The sequence below is a fragment of the Eulemur rufifrons genome, chromosome 30 (assembly GCF_041146395.1).
Source record: "Eulemur rufifrons isolate Redbay chromosome 30, OSU_ERuf_1, whole genome shotgun sequence".
Taxonomy (NCBI): Eukaryota; Metazoa; Chordata; class Mammalia; order Primates; family Lemuridae; genus Eulemur; species Eulemur rufifrons.
The window spans coordinates 90,924,124-90,943,421 of record NC_091012.1 but is presented as its reverse complement, the minus strand read 5'-3'; the positions used below and the strand labels follow the sequence as shown (position 1 = coordinate 90,943,421).

Below are 19,298 nucleotides of genomic sequence, written 5' to 3'. Positions count from 1 at the left end.
AATAACAGTTCTGTCTTTGACATACAATCATTTGAATTTACTCGCTCAGAATTGATCCATCAGCCTTGTAACTATCCATTTTTGTACAAATAAAGTTCATTAAACTTTTTTAGACACTTTTGGCATTTATGTTAAAATCTACGTTATTGGCTAGGTAACAAACAGACTATACTTTACCACTTTGGCAAAAATGTATCCGTCCTGTGCACGAGTTTCTTTTTACTCTTCGGCTAGACTTTTAAGAAACTTGGACACTCCAGCCCCAGAGTGCCCTAAGCGGGAGTCGGGTTGACAGAGTTACTCGCATGCGCTCTTGACAACATCGTGTTTGTCGCAATGGGCCCTGCGCGGAAGGTTACATAAGACCTGCGACTTTGATTATACTGTAGTCATTTTGTTGGTAGCTTCGATTACCGGGATACCTCCGCGCGGGTACTTGATTGTAACAGAAAGTAGTTCCGGCTCGTGTTGTTCGGCCGAGGAGCCGTCGCCGCCATTTCAAGACCGTGAGAGGTAAATGGCCAACCAGAGTTCATAAGGTTCGAAGTCTGTAACTGCTGCCGCCGCCTAAGCCTTCCAAAGCACTTGGTACGACTGCTGCCCTTGTACTACTACCTCCAGAAACGTTCTTGCCGGTAGTGGCGGCAGCGGCAGTCAATCACCTCTTTCTCGCTCTCTCAAGAAGCTCCAGATGGCGTCTTCCGTGGGCAACGTGGCCGACAGCACAGGTACTGGTGTCCCGTTCTACCTTGGCAGACGCCCCTTTGGGGGTCTCGCGCCGTCCTCTACTTCTCATCACTTCCTCCCTTCCCTCTAACCATCCCCCTTACATCAGTGGCATTGCTGAGCTTTTCGTGGTCTACTGCCATCTGGTCGGGTTTCTGCTGTCGTCTGTTCATCGAACATTTCCTCCTTGCTTGCTTTTTGCTTCTTTTTTTGCCTTTTTTTTTTATTCCATAAATATTCTAGCCTTCTACTCTTTCGGGACGCTTCTACCACACGTGCGCGCTTAGAATGTCTCGGAATGGACTGCACTGGAATCCCTGCCCTTTCACTCTCCTTCGTAACCGTTTTCTCCCCTAATTCTAGCTCATCGCCTGTTCTTTTTTCCCTCCACCTCCTCCATCCCTTTCCCCTTAGCCAGATTTAGTCCTTCTCTGCTATTTTAGGGCGGGAGTTGCCATTCCGATGTAATCATACCCTCACTTTGCATCACCCAAGGACTAGCAAAAGCTCGTCGATGTGCTACAAGTAACCTCGGGAAGCGGGGACAGTAAGCAGTACCCCGCTGGGCAGCGCCTTTCTGGTGTTTTTTTCGGTTGAGCGGTCCCGGTTTAGATTGGAAATTTACAAGGGTTCCCTCTGCCATCGCCCAGTTCCACCCGCTGCCTCCAGCCTGGATTTCCCACCCTTCCCTCCCTGTCCTCGGGGAACCACACCCTTTCCTTTGCGAGGTTGCCAGCCCTACGGTCCACTTCCTATCCTTGGGGGAGAAACCACCCTGGTGCTGTTGCTTTGGCGTTGACCACCCTGCCCGCCCAATTCTCGCTTTGTGTTACTTTTCTCGATGTATTCCTCCGCCGCCGCCTCTGGGTCTTCCATCCCCATTCTTTAGCCCGATATCTCTTTATTCATAGGGTGTATATTTTTTTTAAGTTTCCATCCCTGCTTGAAGAGTTTGTAAAGCAACTGGAGTGTAGCTGTACAAGTCCAAGGCGGTTGCCCTTTTAGACAATTCAGTCGCGAGCATTTGGTACTAAGAATTAGAAAACAACCAAATTATAGGAGTGTCCTTCAGCTGCCTTTCCATATTGAGGCTATTTGGGGCGGGAGGGGGTGGGGAATTAAGCTGCGGTTCTAAGGTTTCCCACGAGGTTATTTTTTGGTTGTTTTTCAGTTGAGATACGTCAGGGGTTTTAGTTACTGTTTTGGACATTGTGCAGTTATAGGTGAATCGTCAGTGGTATCTTATTCACAATTGTAGAGAGTGGGATTAATAATTAGTACGTGCTCTTCTCCCCGCCCTCCCGACCCCGGACCCCGTGATTTTTCAAAGATTTAAGATTCTATACTAGATTCCGTATCAGGTTGCCCTTTTCTTTTCTTTATTATTTAGAGACAGGGTCTCGCTCTGTCGCCCAGGCTGGAGTGCTGTGGCGTGATCATAGCTCACTGCAGCCTCGATCTCCAGGGCTCATAGCTTGCACTTTTTTTAAATGTGATATTTTATTGGAGGAAGTTGTCGTTTCAAGTGTTAAAATAACAGATAAACAGCTTTGAAAAGCGACAAAGTACTTTGTTAAAATAAGGAGCTAGGAAGTTTTAGAGACTTGTTTAAAATGTAATTTTCTAGTTTCTATTAGAGCTATAACTTCCCCCAGATTTGGATGCAAGTCTCTCTGCTCTTTGTGTTCGTGGTCAGCTGTGCATTCTGTCAGGAAATTTACTTTGCTTTCCTGAGTATCTGGAACAGACATCAGCCCTAATGATTGGGTAGCTAGGCTCAAATTTGTCCATGGTTTCCCATTCCAACCATTTAGTGAAAGTGCTGTGGTCGAATTCCCAGTAATGTATCAGTGTTTTAAGTATTTACAATTGAAACTTAGGCAGTTTTTTTTCTTCTCTAGGATTCATACCCTTTATCTTTATGTATCTGAATTAAGTCACCTACTACACCTGTTTATTCTGTTGCGCTTTATCAAATATTTTATACTTCAGCATTTTCCTGTTCTTTTTACTTTTTTAACCATTGCAGTTGTAGGTTAACTGCTTGGTTTATGTAGAATTGGTTGCCATGGTCTTCATCCTTTAGTCAATGCCAGAGCTCTTTGGAAAATGTTAGTGCTAAACCACCATGGGTGGGATTTAGCTAATTTGGTCTCTTTGTGAATTTGGGATGGTAGAGGAGCAATATAATCTTGGATCATTATTTGAGATGTTTGATGACCCCTTTAAATATCTTGGTTCTGGAGGAATGAATTCATCTTGTTTATCAGCTGTTTTAAAAATAGCACCTTGACTTTTAGGTTTTTTCCCTTAGGCTTGTTTCTAGTGTTGCCCTTTTGAAAAATAAAAATTTGTGAAATATACAAACACAGTATCATTTCAAGAGTTAAAAACACATCTGGTGCCCCCACTGAGGTTAAGGTATAGATTGTTACCACAAATCTAACCTAAAACAAGGTACAGGATATTAAGTTTCTCAGTAAGCTATTCTGACATTAAATCTTTGTGACCTTGCAAATCACACGTTTGATATTTTATTTCTGTATATTAACTAAAGTATAAGGAATAATGTTCAGTGAATCTTTAGGTGCTACCTATAATTTATAATTTAAAAGTACAAAGTATTTTTGCTCATTAAATGTAATCTCATTTGGAAGTTAATATTCCTTTCTAGTTTGAGGAGAAATATTAATGGGTGAATTCTAAAAATGCCAATTCTGCACCTGATGTTAACTTGGAGATATAAATAATGTGCAGAACACTCTAGTGCTTTACATAATTTCAAGCATTTTCATCTTTAAGTTTAATATACCATATTTTTACATTTTTTGGTTTGCATTTCTAACTTTTTGTTTTCCCCCCTCCTTCCCTCAAATGTTTTGATGATTCTCCAGAACCAACGAAACGTATGCTTTCCTTCCAAGGGTTAGCTGAGTTGGCACATCGAGAATATCAGGCAGGAGATTTTGAGGCAGCTGAGAGACACTGCATGCAGCTCTGGAGACAAGAGCCAGACAATACTGGTGTACTTTTATTACTTTCATCTATACACTTCCAGTGTCGAAGGCTGGACAGGTAGGAGATGTGTGTGTGGGGGGGTACCTGCTGGTGATTGCTACCTCTGGGTGCTGAGCTTTGAAAAATGATACTTAAATATTTGAACTTGAAATTTTTCCAGTACTGGGTTTCAACTCAACGACCAAAGCACATCTGCTCTCTTGCCCACTTGTGACATACCCAGCTGCCAGTTTTTGCCCCTCCTTTTGTGGTGGTGGTTATATTATCAGTATGACTAGAGACCTTTGCTAAATTTTTTTCCACCTGGGTCTGCTACTTTCTAAACTCTGTTCAGGTAATAAATTATTCTTGGTGTACAGCTGAGCATCCAGTCTCACCTTTTAAGACATGTCAAGCTTGAGGGACTGAAATGCTCAGAAATGATGGTTGTATATACTATGGTAGGAGATGCATATGTGTTTCAAATTGCAAATGCAGTCGTCGTTACAATGTGTTGCTTTTAGCTAAACAGTTGAATCATTCAAAAGGGAAGAATTTCTGTTCTTTTCTTTTTAATAAATTGTTATTCTGGCATATTTAGACATTTAAAAATGTGTGTCATCAAATCTTAACAACAAATGGAAAATGAGACTCATGCACATAGTATTTTCATTCTTGATCTTAATGATCATGATTTCCAGTGTGGCAGTTTTGTAATATTAACTCTAGGAGAAATTTTATCTCATAAGAAAACACTCGCTGTTCAATTTGAAATCGGGAATACTTCCACTTTGGAAAAACTTTGATTTCCAAAATGTTCCCCATTATGTACTAGTTAAAAGATAGTGTATTGTTATGTAATTAGCAATAGCATAGGGTCTTCAGAGACTGAGTTGCATATGGGCCAAACCTTCTTTTCTATAACATACATACCATGCATCAACACTTTTCACCTTTTCCAGATCTGCTCACTTTAGCACCCTGGCAATTAAGCAGAATCCCCTTCTGGCAGAAGCCTATTCGAACTTGGGAAACGTATACAAGGAAAGAGGGCAGTTGCAGGAAGCAATTGAACATTATCGACATGCGTTGCGTCTCAAACCTGATTTCATCGATGGTTATATTAACCTGGCAGCCGCCTTGGTAGCAGCAGGTGACATGGAAGGGGCAGTGCAAGCTTATGTCTCTGCTCTTCAGTACAATCCTGTGAGTAAAATTTTTAATGGCTCTTTTCCCGTCACAGAAACCCAGAAAGAAATATAGTTTGATACTTCAGACACTGAAATAGGTTTTTGTGTGGAATAAAGTGAAGAGTTTAGAAATGTTTATGTACTTAAAATGATGAAATTGCTTTGACCTGGTCTGCATTATGTTAAGTTCATTTTATCTAGCAAGTTACATTAAAAAGCATAAAAATTATTACTGCAAGAAACTCATCAATTTTTTATAATGCCAATAAAGTATAAGACACATGACATTGTTTCTTTGCACTATTGTGATTAATTTTGGATAAATTCTGATAGGTGTTTGCAATAGTTAATTGATTTTCAAGGAATGGTGGATACAGGGTCTTAACCTGTAATACAGTTAAAACAAGATGCCAATATATGGATTAGTGACATTAAAGCTAGGCTACAAAATTTGTTCCTCAATATCCTGTTCTCTTTTCTTTCAACATAATTAGAAGTGGTAGAATTGAGGTGATACTATCTCCACCAGGCTTTTGATTGGTTCATTTATTTATTTATTTATTTATTTTTTGGTCTAAGTTGCAGATGTGTTCTGGGGAACAAGTGAGGCCCAGTTGACAGACGTTAAGTTCATACTGTGATTAGGGTCTCTGAAAGATACAAAAACATAAGGCTTGCCCTCAAAACTTTTAAGTTAGGGAAAGTAAATGTAAACTTAAGAGGTAAGTGATAAAGTGAGGGGTTATAGGAATCCAGAAAAAGTTTAAGAATATATTCCCAAGCCATGTTAACATTCAGTTTTGCAACCAACCTGGAAGGAAGTGGTTAATAATTATTATTAACTATTATAGCTGCCATTTATTGAATGTCTACTATGTGCTCAGACACTGTGCTAACGGCTTCAGATGATTGGTCTTAGTTAATGCTCATAATGATCCTTCAAAGTAGATGGTACTATTTACAATTTTACCAATTTAAAAAAAACCAAGGACTCGGGGGTTATGTAACTTTCTTGGGATCACATAGCTAGTAATGGTGAAGTGGATGTTAAAACCTGAGCCTGCATATCTTAAACACAAATGTTGAAGTGAAAAGAAATAAAAGATAAAAATGGAATGATGTACCCAGAGGGCACCCACCCCTCCAGGCAGCCCTTGAGCACAGTTTGAAAACCATTGATCATATCCTGCTGTCCCTTAATCTCCATTTTATAGGTTAGGAAATTGGGTTTATTTTTTATTTTTTATTGTATTTTTTTAAGGCTGGTCAAGTGAAGCAGTGGGAGTGGAGAGGAAATTGAAGTTTAATTTAGTAGTTTGCTTAAAGATCTGAAATCACTTTTCATCATGATGTCTATTAACAATTTTTTCAGTTAATTTTGAGGGTTAAAATTTTTTTTTAAAAAATTCATTTGTTTTTGAATGGTTTTTAATGCATGTAAATCTAAATTTGTGTGACTTTTTATAATTTTTATTGCAGTACTATCTAGGTAGTTACCCACAGAAAGTTTTAGGGAAACCCTGTATGTGCTGCCACTGGGGCTTGGACTTCATTCTTCCCAAGGCTCAGGGCTCACCTGTGTACCCGGTTGTCACAGTAAGTTCTTTCCCTTTATTAATAAGGGTCGTTTCCACTCTTCCTTTGTTGATTGAGTGTAAACTCATTTGTGCCCTCTTACACAGCTGTGGTCCTTACCAACTTTAACTCTGATCCCCTTGGCTCAAGTTTTTCAGTTGCTTGTGTAACGGAGCAGTCATTGCTACTGACAGTATGCCAAATTGTAGGAGTATGTTGAGAAGGGAAAACTAAAGTGGGAGATGGAACCAATGCTATTTAGTATCTAACCTGTTTATTTTTATTTTTTGCTTTTACTTTTTTTAAAATTATTATTTCAGCATATTGTGGGGGTACAAAAGTTTAGGTTACGTATATTGCCCTTGCCCCCCATCCCAGTCAGAGCTTCAAATGTGTCCATCCCCTAGACAGTACGCATTGCACTCATTATGTATGTGTACACCCATCCCCCCACCCACCCACATCTGCCCGACACCTGATCAATGTTATTCCTGAATGTGCTCTTAGGTAATGATCAGTGAAACCAATTTGATGGTGAGTACATGTGGTGCTTATTTTTCCATTCTTGGGATACTTCACTTAGTAGAATGGGTTCCAACTCTATCCAGGAAAATACAAGAGGTGCTATATCACCATTGTTTCTTATAGCTGAGTAGTACTCCATGGTATACATATACCACATTTTATTAATCCACTCATGTATTGGTGGGCACTTGGGTTGTTTCCACTATCTAACCTGTTAACAGGAAGCTCATCTTCGTGCTCTACCAAAGAAGTGAGACAGTACTAAAATAAATCATGGGATTACCTCTTGAAGGCACTGAATGGCCCATGTGTTCCTATCTGGTTCTGTGTTTCTTACGGTGGAAGGTGCTACTTTATTTCTCTGTTCTTACTAGTAAGAATGAAAATCAGATTGTGCAAACTCCCTTGATTTCACCTAAATACACCATAGTGATCATGCTTTAATTTATTTCAGGATATTTAGTGTTAACTACATTTAAACTTTGTGTCAAATGCCCATTGTCAGTTTGGTACTGACACTCTTTGAGTCTGTTCCTTATGTTGTTTCTTGTTGACGGTGCTTAAATGCATCTTTAGTGCATTGTGGGCCTGGATTATAGATATAGTTGGCATTCTATGAAAAATGGTTAAGGAAACTTAGAGGTTATTTTGGTTTTGCAGCAGTGAAAGAGTAAAATGTTAAGGTAGTATTCTTGGTAACCTGTTTTCAGCTGTGTTTATCTTTTTAAGTTAGTATGTCAGTTTGGGAGTTATTCTCTGTGACTTGATTATAGAAATTACTTTTAAGACGTTGCTATTCATATTTTTACACTGAATTGTCTTCCATAATGTCGGATGGCTTAATAATTTCATGAAAATTTTAGTCCATCGTATTTGAAGGTGCTGTTGCAGATGCTGTTCTTCCACATGATGGCTCCCTAGAGTTGCTCATACCCAGCAATCTGTCTTATGAATTGTGTATAAAATTGTCCTTTGTATAATGGCTATAAACCCTGAGTTGCTCTAAGTAGCTCTGTTTTTGAATCTATAAGTTGTTGAATCGTTGCTTTTGCTTTGATTATGGATCCACAGAATTGAGAGCTACTGGCATCCTGACCATCATGTGTTGCTGTCGTGTTATTATTATTGTGAGCCTCACTTATACAGCTGAACTGTAGAAAACCATATATTTCTATTCTCTGTTCTGCTTTTTGTTAAGGTTTGCTGTGCAGATGTCACATTTAAATATTTGAGTACTTATTGTGTGTACAATGCTTTGTTAGGAATTGGGGGAAAATTTGTGGGTTATAATATGTTATAATAAGAGATAGGACCCAGCCCATAAAGAAAAAAAAGGTGTAAGCTCCTCGGATGATTATTGTTGGAGAGTATTAATCAGAAGATTTCCTTGAGTGGGTGCTTATAACCTAAGCATTCTGTAGGAAGGTAAATAGCAAGTAGACTTCCTTGGCTGAAGTGGTGAGTCAAGTAGTAACAAGAAGTGAATGTAGTAGAGGAGAGTCAATTGGAAGATTTGGAAAGAATAGAGAGGCTGAGGAGTTTGAATTTAATTTGAGAGGCAATTGAGAACTGTAGGTTTTTATCGACCTGATTTTACTTCATGTGTATGTATGTGTATAGATGTTATGGGTGGTGGGGGTGGGGGGCTCTAGGAGGAAAGGCAGGAAACAGATGCCATCTTAGGAGGAATAGTTTTATAGGAAAATCTTACTCATTTTTATCTCCTTACCTTTATGCATACTATTTTCCCCTGTTTACAATGGCCTCCTCCCTTGTCTATTAAAACCCTACTCATCCTTCACTGCCTAGCTTAAACTTCTCCTTTGAGCTCATCTACTTCTCTTAAAATTCTTTATTACTGTTTGGGCATTTAGTGTGTGCCTTGTCTTTCCACATAGATTGTAAGTTCCTTGCTGATAAAGATTCCATTAATTTCTTTTCCCTACAGTTCCAGGCATATTTTTGAATTGAATAAAGGTTTGCACGAAAGGTATTAACCTGGGATGGATAGAATGGGCCATATTTGGGAAATGTGATTCTTAACAAAGTTTTGATTTGATAGATGACGCAGAATTTGATGGTCTTAGGTTTTGAACTTTTGGGGAGAATGATGATATCCTTGCATTTTCTAGAAATCAGCCGTTTGTGCATATAGGTTTGGATTCCCAAACAGGAGAATTGGATTTCACTGTTATATTTAATATGACATGTTTTACCTTTTTCTAAAACTGCCTTACTACTTATAGTAATCTTTATTTTATAGTAATTTTGAAGATTTTTTAAGTTTATTGAGGAAGGGCAAGATAGATTTACAGAGCAAGATACATTTGCCACAGATGATGATGGACCCCGTAGGACCTCCTGTCATAACAAGACGGCCAAGATTATTTTTAACTATGAGTACTGTGTTAAACTACAGGATAAAATTATGCAGCAGTTGGTTAAAATGTATCGTCATTATAGTCATTGTTGGAGAATTATTGCAAGACTTATTATTATAATGGCTTAGAAAAAGCATAAGAGTTGGTAAAAGTCCAAAGATGTATAACCACAATTATTAAGTAGTAGAAGAATTTATGAACAGATTGGATTATTCAGTCATAGTCTGCCAAAACAGAGGGGTAACCCTTTTATTTGTTTTTGTCCTGGAATATAGATCCTAACCCTTTACGTTTAGGAAAAAAATAACCATACAAAGTAGATAGCAAGATTATAGAATTCATTACTTCTGAGAGAGAGTATAAATAGGGTTAAAAAGTGCTTAGACTAATTAGAGGAGGATAAGTCTATAATAAGATTAATGGTACCTATGATGTTTTGAGGATTAGTATTAGCCTTTTGTGCGTGAGGTCATGGGAGACAACCATATTCTCCCAAAACATCAGTCATTGCTTGAGGGACAGTACTGAGTCAGGTAGATGATAGAGCTGACCCACTATGGCTGACCATAAGATTGTTCTGTGGCAGTGTACTTTTGGCATACTTTTTCGTTCACTTCATGGATGATGATAATACAATCACAAAAGCTGTTTATCAGTAAAATTAACTGATTCTGGAAACCATAATACAGTTGCAGAGAGAAAACTATATATGATAATTTGGCATAGTTGACACAATTTCACTTTCTAGGACTTAATTTAAGGCTCTTTTACCCATGGGACATTTGGAATGATAAATATACTTCATATTGCTATTGTCTCTGCTTGTGGACTGATAGATTTGACTAACAAAGGAAAAATAGGGCAAATAAAAATTTAAGCTCACTGTTCTGATGAGTGTCTCATACTGATGAATGGACTGGTGAGTCAGATGACTAGCAACACAATTGAGCTGCTAATAAAAAGCAGAGTCAACTGCTTTTCATTATTCACCCACTCAACTCTAATGGCACTTAATACTAATGAGTAATCTAGTGGCAGGTGCCAGGATTGAGGCTTTGGTTGGATGGTAATCCTGCCTGATAGTGAAATGAAGTTAAGGTTTCTAAATATATCTGACAGCCTAAGGGTAGATTTGCTGATAGGTAATCACTTGCTAAATACTGCTTTGCTCACTGTGGAAAATTTTTGGTCCTTGATATAGGAGTGATTCATCATAGCCTTGAATAAAATAGTTGAACAAATATTTGATAATTTTTTTTAACATGACTGAATTTGGGGAGGGTAGAAGCTCTAGTAATGTCCTGGAGTCTTTTATCTGAAACTGGTAAGGCCAAATGCATTTCAAAATAGAGAATTTTTAGGATTTTAGGAAGATAATACCATATATAAAACTCTCAGCCAGGTCTGAAATAGCACCTTATAGTAAAACATATTTCTGCAACAAAATACATGAGTATTTATACTAAGTGAGATAAATAAATTCTATAAATAGCTTTGTGTCAGTTCAGGTTAGATTTAACCATCAAATGAGTTTTTGGAACTTCTTTGGAATTTGGAATTGAGGATGAGGGATTGTAGTCTTGCACTTAAGTTGGTCAAGGCAGTATCTTTGGTTTACAGAATAAAATGGCAGGGAGCTAGATGCATAAAAATGATTTCAAGATATTTGTGATCGACAGAGCAGAGTATAATTAATGACAGAGTATCTCTGGGTTTCTAGGATTTGTACTGTGTTCGCAGTGACCTGGGGAACCTGCTCAAAGCCCTGGGTCGCTTGGAAGAAGCCAAGGTAGGTGTTTGATAGAACACATTTAAACATCAGTGTTATGAAAACTTGTACTTTTTGCCAAGTCTTCAACTCTTCATTGAGCTATCTTCACAAAACAGTCCTATGAAACTGAGGAAAACTGACGGCATGAATCGCCTCAGACTAGAGCAGGGCCAGGCTTTGGCATATCTGTTCTAAATCTGGGAGTAAAGCAAGAACCTGAACATTTTGGAGCCTTTCTGCTGAGCTAGATCATCTTTATAACAGTGGGCTCCATCATGATCTTATGTGGGAATAAATAACATTCCTTCAAATCTGAGGCTTGCCTGCTGGTGACAAGCAGAGCGCCTGTGATTTGGCTCAAGACTCCTATATGATGCAGGTGCCATTGAAAATGCTGCTCTTCTAAGTCCTTTGTGGCTTGTAAGTGGAGAAGAATTTCATCCAAATGTTACCCTGTAATGCTGGCATTTAAAATTCTTATTTAACCTTCCTCCCTTCATCTTCCTCACCCTTTTTACAGTGGAAGAAAGGCTGTTAAAATGATTGCAAATTAATAATTGGAACGTCCTGCCCCTTCTTGTCCTCACTCCCTCCCCGAGTTCCTTTTTCCTCTTTTCCAATCCTGGTTGTCTACCTCCTTTTCTTCCTCATTTCTTTCTTTTATTCCTTCCTACCCCACTCCCTTAAAAAAAAAGTCAGAAGGACAAAGCTGGTTTGTTTGGGAAATGGACTGATCGAAAGAAAACTTGCCAAAGTGGAAAGGTGGCTTTTAGCATTCTGTGTTTTCAAATAATGAATTTGAACACCAGGTTGGGTTAATTAAAGCTTTTGGTATAATTTAAAATTAAATTTATAAATGCAGTTGTCTTGTTACAAGCCACCTTACGCAACCGCGCTGCAGGGGTGAGGAGTGGGGAGAAACCAGAATGCTTCTGAAACTCCCACCTGTTGCTCTGAGCCCCACGCGCATGCTAATGCGTGGAGTGTATGCGCAGCGTAGCTGTCTGTTTGACTGCTTCAGCCAGGGAAGGAGAAGGCTTTTCAGCACCATCTAATGTTAAAAAGGCACTAGTTTTGAGTGCATAGCTCATAAATTCTGCTGACACTTTGGATTAACCTTATGTAGGTTTCCAGCTAATGAATTGTAATTGATTTCAATCTTAGCCGATAAATCTAATTGGTAATTTATAGGACAAATATTTGATCAGCTCCTATTAATTGTCACCCCACCAAGCGGACAGCTAACATGAATTGCACTTCACTGCAGCTTTAGAGATCGGTTTAGGCTGAGACGTTGCGCCTGCCTTAGGTTGCTGACTTCTTTATTTCAGAGCTCTGGAGACACCTAGTTTGAAAAATGTTATTCTGTTTTTTGTGAGAATTTAGTAAACAAGAAAATACTCTTGAGTGAAATGCAATGTATTTCTTTTGTAATCAGTGCATTTGAAAATTCAAGCCAGCATATTCCTAGTAGATGGAAGTAAAATTAAGTTGTCTTTGTAGAAAATGAAGAGCCTTTCTTCCAGCAAAAATCCCTGCTGTATGCAATAGCCCTGATTAACCCTCTCCCTTCTGCATGTTTCCCATGTTACAGACTTGAGACTGTCCTCATTCCCATATGTAATAGACATCCAAAGAATTTCAATTGCTTTGTTGAACTTTTACTAATGATCTTGTTTTTATTTTCTCTCTTGTTTTTGGTTTTTCACCATTGATATTGTATTTAGAAGGTTTCAGGTGGGTGAAACCTCCTATTCCATGCGTAAGGTGCCTCGCTGAAGGGAGCTCGAGGCCTGGATCTAGGGCAGACACACAACCTCCTCCTCCTCTTCCAGCAAGGAACGCACCGAAAAGTCACATGATGAGAAATATGGTAACGGGTTTGTAACTGCCACAGCAAAACAATTTGCCTCCATGCCTGAATCTTCTGTCTTGTGGCTTCAGAAACAGCTTAAAATAATTTATTTACAAGCAAGTTATTTAAGAGAATGTTTTATACTATAGCCACAATTCTGTCAAAGATAAGTAAAAGTTAATTAAGATATTAAAAATTATTAGAGATAATTTACTTAGTAAAAGCTTCTAACTCTTCTTGTTGTTCATTTTTTTTCCTTTTTTCTTCTTTGTTTGGATTGCAGCATTCTGCTCTTCTGATGATGCGCTGTGACCCTGCAGTAGCGCAAAGGCTGCGCAGCGTTAATGCGCATTGCGTGCGAATGAGCCCCTGTGAACGGTTGACTAGATGAGTAATCTGATTGACTGGCTCCCTCAGTCCTATTCTCTAGCCTTTTTGGATAAAATTGGGTTTTAACATACCTCAAGTCTAACTAATCTCATTAAATGAATGTTCTCTATGGGCCTGTCTAGTAGATTAATGGATCTGGTTGGCCGTTTGCTGCGTCTAGGGGTGTTCTATGTAGCGCAGCAGTTCGCAGCGATTGCGCAGTGCGATGCTGTTAGGTTGCGCAAGCGATGTTTGCGCTCGCATTACAGGGACCTCAACCTAGGTGCAATCCTGTCATGTGAGGTTTCAGCCTCAGTCCTTCTTGGGAGACAGGGCGTTGTGAGGATGTAACTTAAAGCCTGGCTTCATGATCTCTGACTTGGCAGAAAAGCGTTTTTCTTTTCAGTAGGATAGTTTTGATGCTAGTGAGGACCATTATTGTTGAAGAGTAGCATTTCCCAAAATGTGTTTCATAGTACTCTATTAAAATGCCCAAGGAAAGAAGAGTTCCATGGTCAGCTAAGTTCGGGGATCCCTGTGATACTATTAAAGGCTTAGGGAAGTCCTGTAGTAAAGAAACCTCTTTTCTGTTTTCCTAATTTATTTGATCATGAAATCCTTTTTTCCGGTGACACCTCTTAACACCTTGTGGAACACACTTTGGGAAATGGTGGGGGTAGGAAAACCTGGCAGTGGCGCCCTCTAGATACAACTTGAAAACGTAACAAGAGCCCTTAGGTGTTTGGATAAGAGGAGTCCAGCATATACAGTCTTACAGCAACTGACTTCCCACATTAGTCCCAGTGTAAGGGTTGGTCATTGGTTGGCAGAACTGAACACGGTGGTTTGCACTTGGGTTCTGGTGGCGCAGGCGCAGGAGCAGCCAGCTGTGGCAGCGCATTAGTTTTGGCGCAAGCGAGCCTATGCTGCAGGGTCACTTTTGGCTGGTCAGAGAAGGAATAATGATATCACCTTCTTCCCCCCTCCCCCCAATCTTTTTTTTTTTCCCCCTTTACAAATTTTCCCCTTTCCCTTTACCTCCTTCCCCTCCCATCTTCTTTCATTAACCCCTCCTAAGGCATGTTATTTGAAAGCAATTGAGACGCAACCGAACTTTGCGGTAGCATGGAGTAATCTTGGCTGTGTTTTCAATGCACAAGGGGAGATTTGGCTTGCAATTCATCACTTTGAAAAGGTTAGTTAAATTAATAATTGGTATTTATGAAGTACGTACATGTGCAGAGTGTTTTTACCAGAACTAAATAATAGGTCTTTACTTAACCAGTTGCATAATGTCTTTGTTTCTCTGACAGTACAGACGGTCCCTGACTTACTATGGTTTGATTTAGGAATTGACTTAGGAATTTTCTAACTTTACAGTAGTGTGAAAGACATATGCATTTAATAGAAACTGTACTTTGAGTAGCCATACGGCCGTTTTGTTTTTCACTTTCAGTATAGCATTCAATAAGTTATATGAGATCAACACTTTATTATAAAATAGACTTTGTATTAGATGATTTTGTCCAACTGTAGGTGGATGTAAGTGTTCTGAGAATGTTTAAGGTAGGCTAGGCTAAGTTAGGATGTTCAGTAGGTGTATTAAATGCATTTTTGACTTGAGATATCTTCAGCTTAGGATGGGTTTATTGGGATGTAACCTTTTTCTAAGTGGAGAAGCATCTGTATTGCAGTGTTTGCTGGATAGTATATGGTATGGCAGCTTCCAGTTTGGCATTGAGAATGTACTTTAGTAATTAAAAATACATTTTAAAATGGGCTTTAAAGAAGCAGAGCTTCTTGGTGAAAAGGGTGATTCCAGGTCTGGGGCAGGAAATATACAAGATTTGTCTGCAATGCATTGTCATACCAGAAAGCAAGGAAGTTTTGACATACTGCTTTGTCTCAAAAGGACTCAGGCAACTTGAAGAGGCTCTGACTGGCGAAAGATGGGGACTTCAGCATCAACAGGGAATAATAACTAAAATATACTGAAACTTATCAAATATATTTAAATCCATGAGCTCATAATTATACTAAAAAATTCATTGGTCACCATTGGAAGATAAGGAACAACTCATTTTGAAAATTGGTTAAAAAGAGAAGAATAGTTTTTGAGGAGCCACCGTACTATTTTCCAAAATGGCTGTACTAATTTACATTCCCCCATCAGTGTACAAGAGTTCCCTTTTCTCCACATCCTCACTAACACTTGTTAACATTTGCCTTTTTGTTTTTTTTGTTTTTATCAGATTTTTTTTCTTTATTTAAAATTTCTAAATTTCCAATTTTTAATTCCTGATGTTACCTTGTCTAAGATCATTTGTCTTTTTGATAATAGCCATTCTGACAGGTGTGAGGTGATATCTCATTGTGGTTTTAATTTGCGTTTCCCTTATGATTAGTGGTGTTGAACATATTTCTTTCTTTTTTTTTTTTCATGTCAGATGGGTAATGTGCCGACGTCGTAACAAGGTTTGAGAGTGGCACATCTCACACATGCGCATGAACACCCAATCATCATGCTTATGAACTACAAAAGGATCTTGAACATATTTTTATATATCTGGCCATTCGTATCTCTTCTTTTGAGAAATGTCTGTTCAGATCCTTTGCCCATTTTTTAATCAGGTTTGTTTTCTTGCTATTGAGTTGAATTTCTCATATATTTTAGATATTAGCCCCTTATCAGATGTACGGTTTGCAAATATTTTCTCCCAGTCTATGGCTTGTCTCTTCACTCTGTTAATTATTTCCTTTGCTGTGCAGAAGCTTTTTAGTTTGATGCAATCTCATTTGTTTTTGCTTTTGTTGCCTGTGCTTTATGCTAAGTGAAATAAACCAGGCACAGCAAGACAAATAATTGTATGATCTCACTTATTTGTGGAATCTAAAATAGTCGATATCACAGAAACAGTGGAAAGGTGGTTACCAGAGGCTGAGAGGGATGGGAAAAGGGGATATGTTGCTCCAAGGGTACAAAATTTCAGTTAGACTGGAGGAATAAAATAAGTTTCAGTGATCTATTGTACTGCATGGTGACCACAGTTAATAATAATGTATTATATATTTCAAAATTACTAAAAGAATAGATTTTTAGCATTCTCACCACACAAAAAAAGTTGGTGAGGTGATGGGTATGTTAAGTAGTTTGGCTGAATCTTTCTACAATGCATACATAGATCAAAACATCACATTGTACCCCATAAATATACGGCACAATTGTTATTTGTCAATTAAAGATCAAAAAAAAGGGCCAGGCAAAGTGGCTCACACTTGTAATCCTAGCACTCTGGGAGGCTGAGGCAGGAGGATTGCTTGAGCTTAGGAGTTTGAGACCAGCCTGAGCAACAGCAAGACCCCATCTCTACTGAAAATAGAAAAATTAGCGGGGCACAGTGGCATGTGTCTGTAGTCCCAGCTACTCGGGAGGCTGAGGCAAGAGGATTACTTGAGCCCAGGAGTTTGAGGTTGCTGTGAGCTATGATCATGCCATTGCACATTAGCCAGAGCAACAGAGCAAGACTCTATCTCAAAAAAAAGGGGGGGGGGGAATAAAGCATTTGTCCTCCCTCTCCTGTATGAATTGGACTTTAGAGTATCCCAGTAGTTGATGGGGGAGTTTCTCTTATAAAAGTATTTCAACTGATAAAGGAAGAAAGAATGATAGAGCATCACCATTAATAGCTTTGGGCATTTATCAATGGCAAATAAAGAAATACAACCAGATACTAAGTACCTTGTGGTAGAAGTAAACAATTCCACTAGTGAAGTAGTCTTGCAAAACGAGAAAACCCAAATCTGATTAAGCTTCTAGTTCTACCTACCAATTTACAGGGAATACATGGGCCAGGGAAACATGTTAAAGGACACCATAGGGATGCAGTCAGCAAAATCCAAACTATGGGAAGCTGTACAGAACAATGATCTGATTTCCTCAATAAATTGCAGGAATAAAAATGGAGATTTTAATTAAACTTTTAATTTCAAGGATTAAAAGAAACTCAGAAAGGCACATTGACAAATTGCATGGGTCTTATTTGGATCCTGATGTAAAGCTAATTAGAAATTGGACCACTGAATGGATATTTGATATTAAAGAATTGCTGTCATTTTTTTTTAGGTATAATGATATTGTGGTTATGTTGGGAGGGAAAAGCATTCTTGTTTCTGAGATGCATATTGAAATATTTTCAAATGGAATATGTCTGGGATTTGTTTCAAAATGATCTGGAGGAGTAGGTTGGAATATAGATTAAATAAGATTGAACATGATTTATGAATTGAGGATGGATAAGGGAGACTTGGGTTTGTTGGGTTCATGTTCCTCTGTTTTTGTATGTTTGAAAATTTCCGTAATAAAAAGTTAAAGATTTTGGGGGAGGTCATCTATCACTATAGACAATCTAAGTTAAATGCAGCATGCTGTCTTTACTACAGAGTTACCATCTAAGTGAGGATGCAGTGTTCCTTATGAATATTTTAAATGTATTTACAATTACTCTTTACCTTTTCAGTGTTTTGATTAAAGTTTACATTTACCACACTATAGGAGTACCTTTCTTTTCTCCCCCCCCCCTACATCTTAATGCACAGCAAGGAGTACCTTTCTTGATCAGTGGTTCTCTACACTGGTCTCACATGAGGAGCTTGTAAAAATATATGGATATCCTGGCCCCATCTTCAGTGGGTCTGATTTAACTGGCCTGTGATAGAGTCCAGGCAACTTTTAGGGGGTGAATTCTTAATATACTGCCAAGGTTGAGAATCACTGCTCTAGATATATCCAGCCATATTTTAAGACAACTTCAGAGTTATTCAGATGACATCATTTAATGGTTAGTATCTCCTTAAGTATTGTGTCTTACTGAGTATATAGTTCTAATTATATATCTTACTAAGGTCTTGCTGAGTATACAGTTGTTTGTATACAACTGGAGGTATATGATTCCTTTTCAGTAAGAGCTTGCTGCCTCTTTCTGCCATTAGAAGAGTTAGACTGGTTAATTAATTGTGAATAAAATAGGGGCAATCATTAGAAGTATTCAGCTCAATAAAATTGGAGAAGACCCACTTTTAAATTTTTTCCTTCAGGACCCATTTTGCTCATGAGAACATGAGAAGTTGTTTTCATAAAATTGAGGCTTGTAAAAATAACGAGAAGGCACTAAATAAATTGAGTTTTAAAAATGAAATAAGATTTAATTATACTAGTGAATGTAATTGGAAGTTGAAAATGACCTCAGAATAAAAAATTGTAATTGGAAAGTTAATCTGGCAAAATCCTAACTTGCTCTAAGTAACTGTCTTGAAATTTTTAGGCTGTCACCCTTGACCCAAATTTTCTGGATGCTTATATCAATTTAGGAAATGTCTTGAAAGAGGCGCGCATTTTTGACAGGTGAGAGAACGTTCTATTCAATAAATTTTCTTGAGTCTGTTCTATTGATACTTGAGAATTTGGACTAAAATTATGACAATAGTCCATTGAAACACATTTTCCTTTTCTAATATATTGTTTTTCCCTGCCCATGATGTCTGCTCTGTTACCTTTTATTTGTGGGTATTGTTGCTTGACTTTTCATTGTTGGCTTTCCTCAAAGCCATTATCCTTCTCACTCAGAGTTTAGTTAAAATTTCCTTTATTGCAGAACTGTTGAAATGGTTGTCTCTTAGACTAAATTATTCCTTTGATCTGATTCAGAAAGCTAAGTAAATCCCGACTTTTAACTTTTTTAGTTGTTGTCAAAGGAAAGCCTATTATGTGGGAGTAGAAATTTTTTTTTAAATATGCTTCATTGTTCTTCTGAAAATTTCTTAGTATAAAAATACATTTTATAAAGGTGCAATTTTGGTTTGAGGTTATAGTATTTTGATATATTTTGGTATAGTGCAGCTTGAATTAATTG

At 38.2% G+C, this 19,298-nt stretch overlaps 1 protein-coding gene and 1 non-coding gene across 4 annotated transcripts in view; one reads left to right on the top strand and one right to left on the bottom strand.

Annotated features, from left to right (window-relative positions):
• The first annotated feature begins 492 nt into the window (after positions 1 to 492).
• Positions 493 to 19,298, top strand: part of OGT (O-linked N-acetylglucosamine (GlcNAc) transferase) — a 35,807-nt gene continuing 17,001 nt past the window's right edge. Inside the window, exons 1-6 of one of the 3 annotated variants that reach the window (XM_069464056.1) lie at positions 493 to 728; positions 3,651 to 3,801; positions 4,686 to 4,929; positions 11,115 to 11,183; positions 14,468 to 14,584; positions 18,711 to 18,790. In XM_069464056.1, the coding sequence (XP_069320157.1) occupies positions 692 to 728; positions 3,651 to 3,801; positions 4,686 to 4,929; positions 11,115 to 11,183; positions 14,468 to 14,584; positions 18,711 to 18,790 (698 nt within the window). In that variant the 5' untranslated portion in view covers positions 493 to 691. Of the gene's footprint in view, positions 729 to 3,620; positions 3,802 to 4,685; positions 4,930 to 11,114; positions 11,184 to 14,467; positions 14,585 to 15,858; positions 16,021 to 18,710; positions 18,791 to 19,298 lie in introns of those variants that run through there. The other 2 variants (XM_069464055.1, XM_069464057.1) reach the window with 2 other exon arrangements.
• LOC138379364 (small nucleolar RNA U13) lies at positions 15,831 to 15,934 on the bottom strand. Its single transcript, XR_011232127.1, has one exon. It is a non-coding gene; the product is annotated as a small nucleolar RNA U13 (small nucleolar RNA).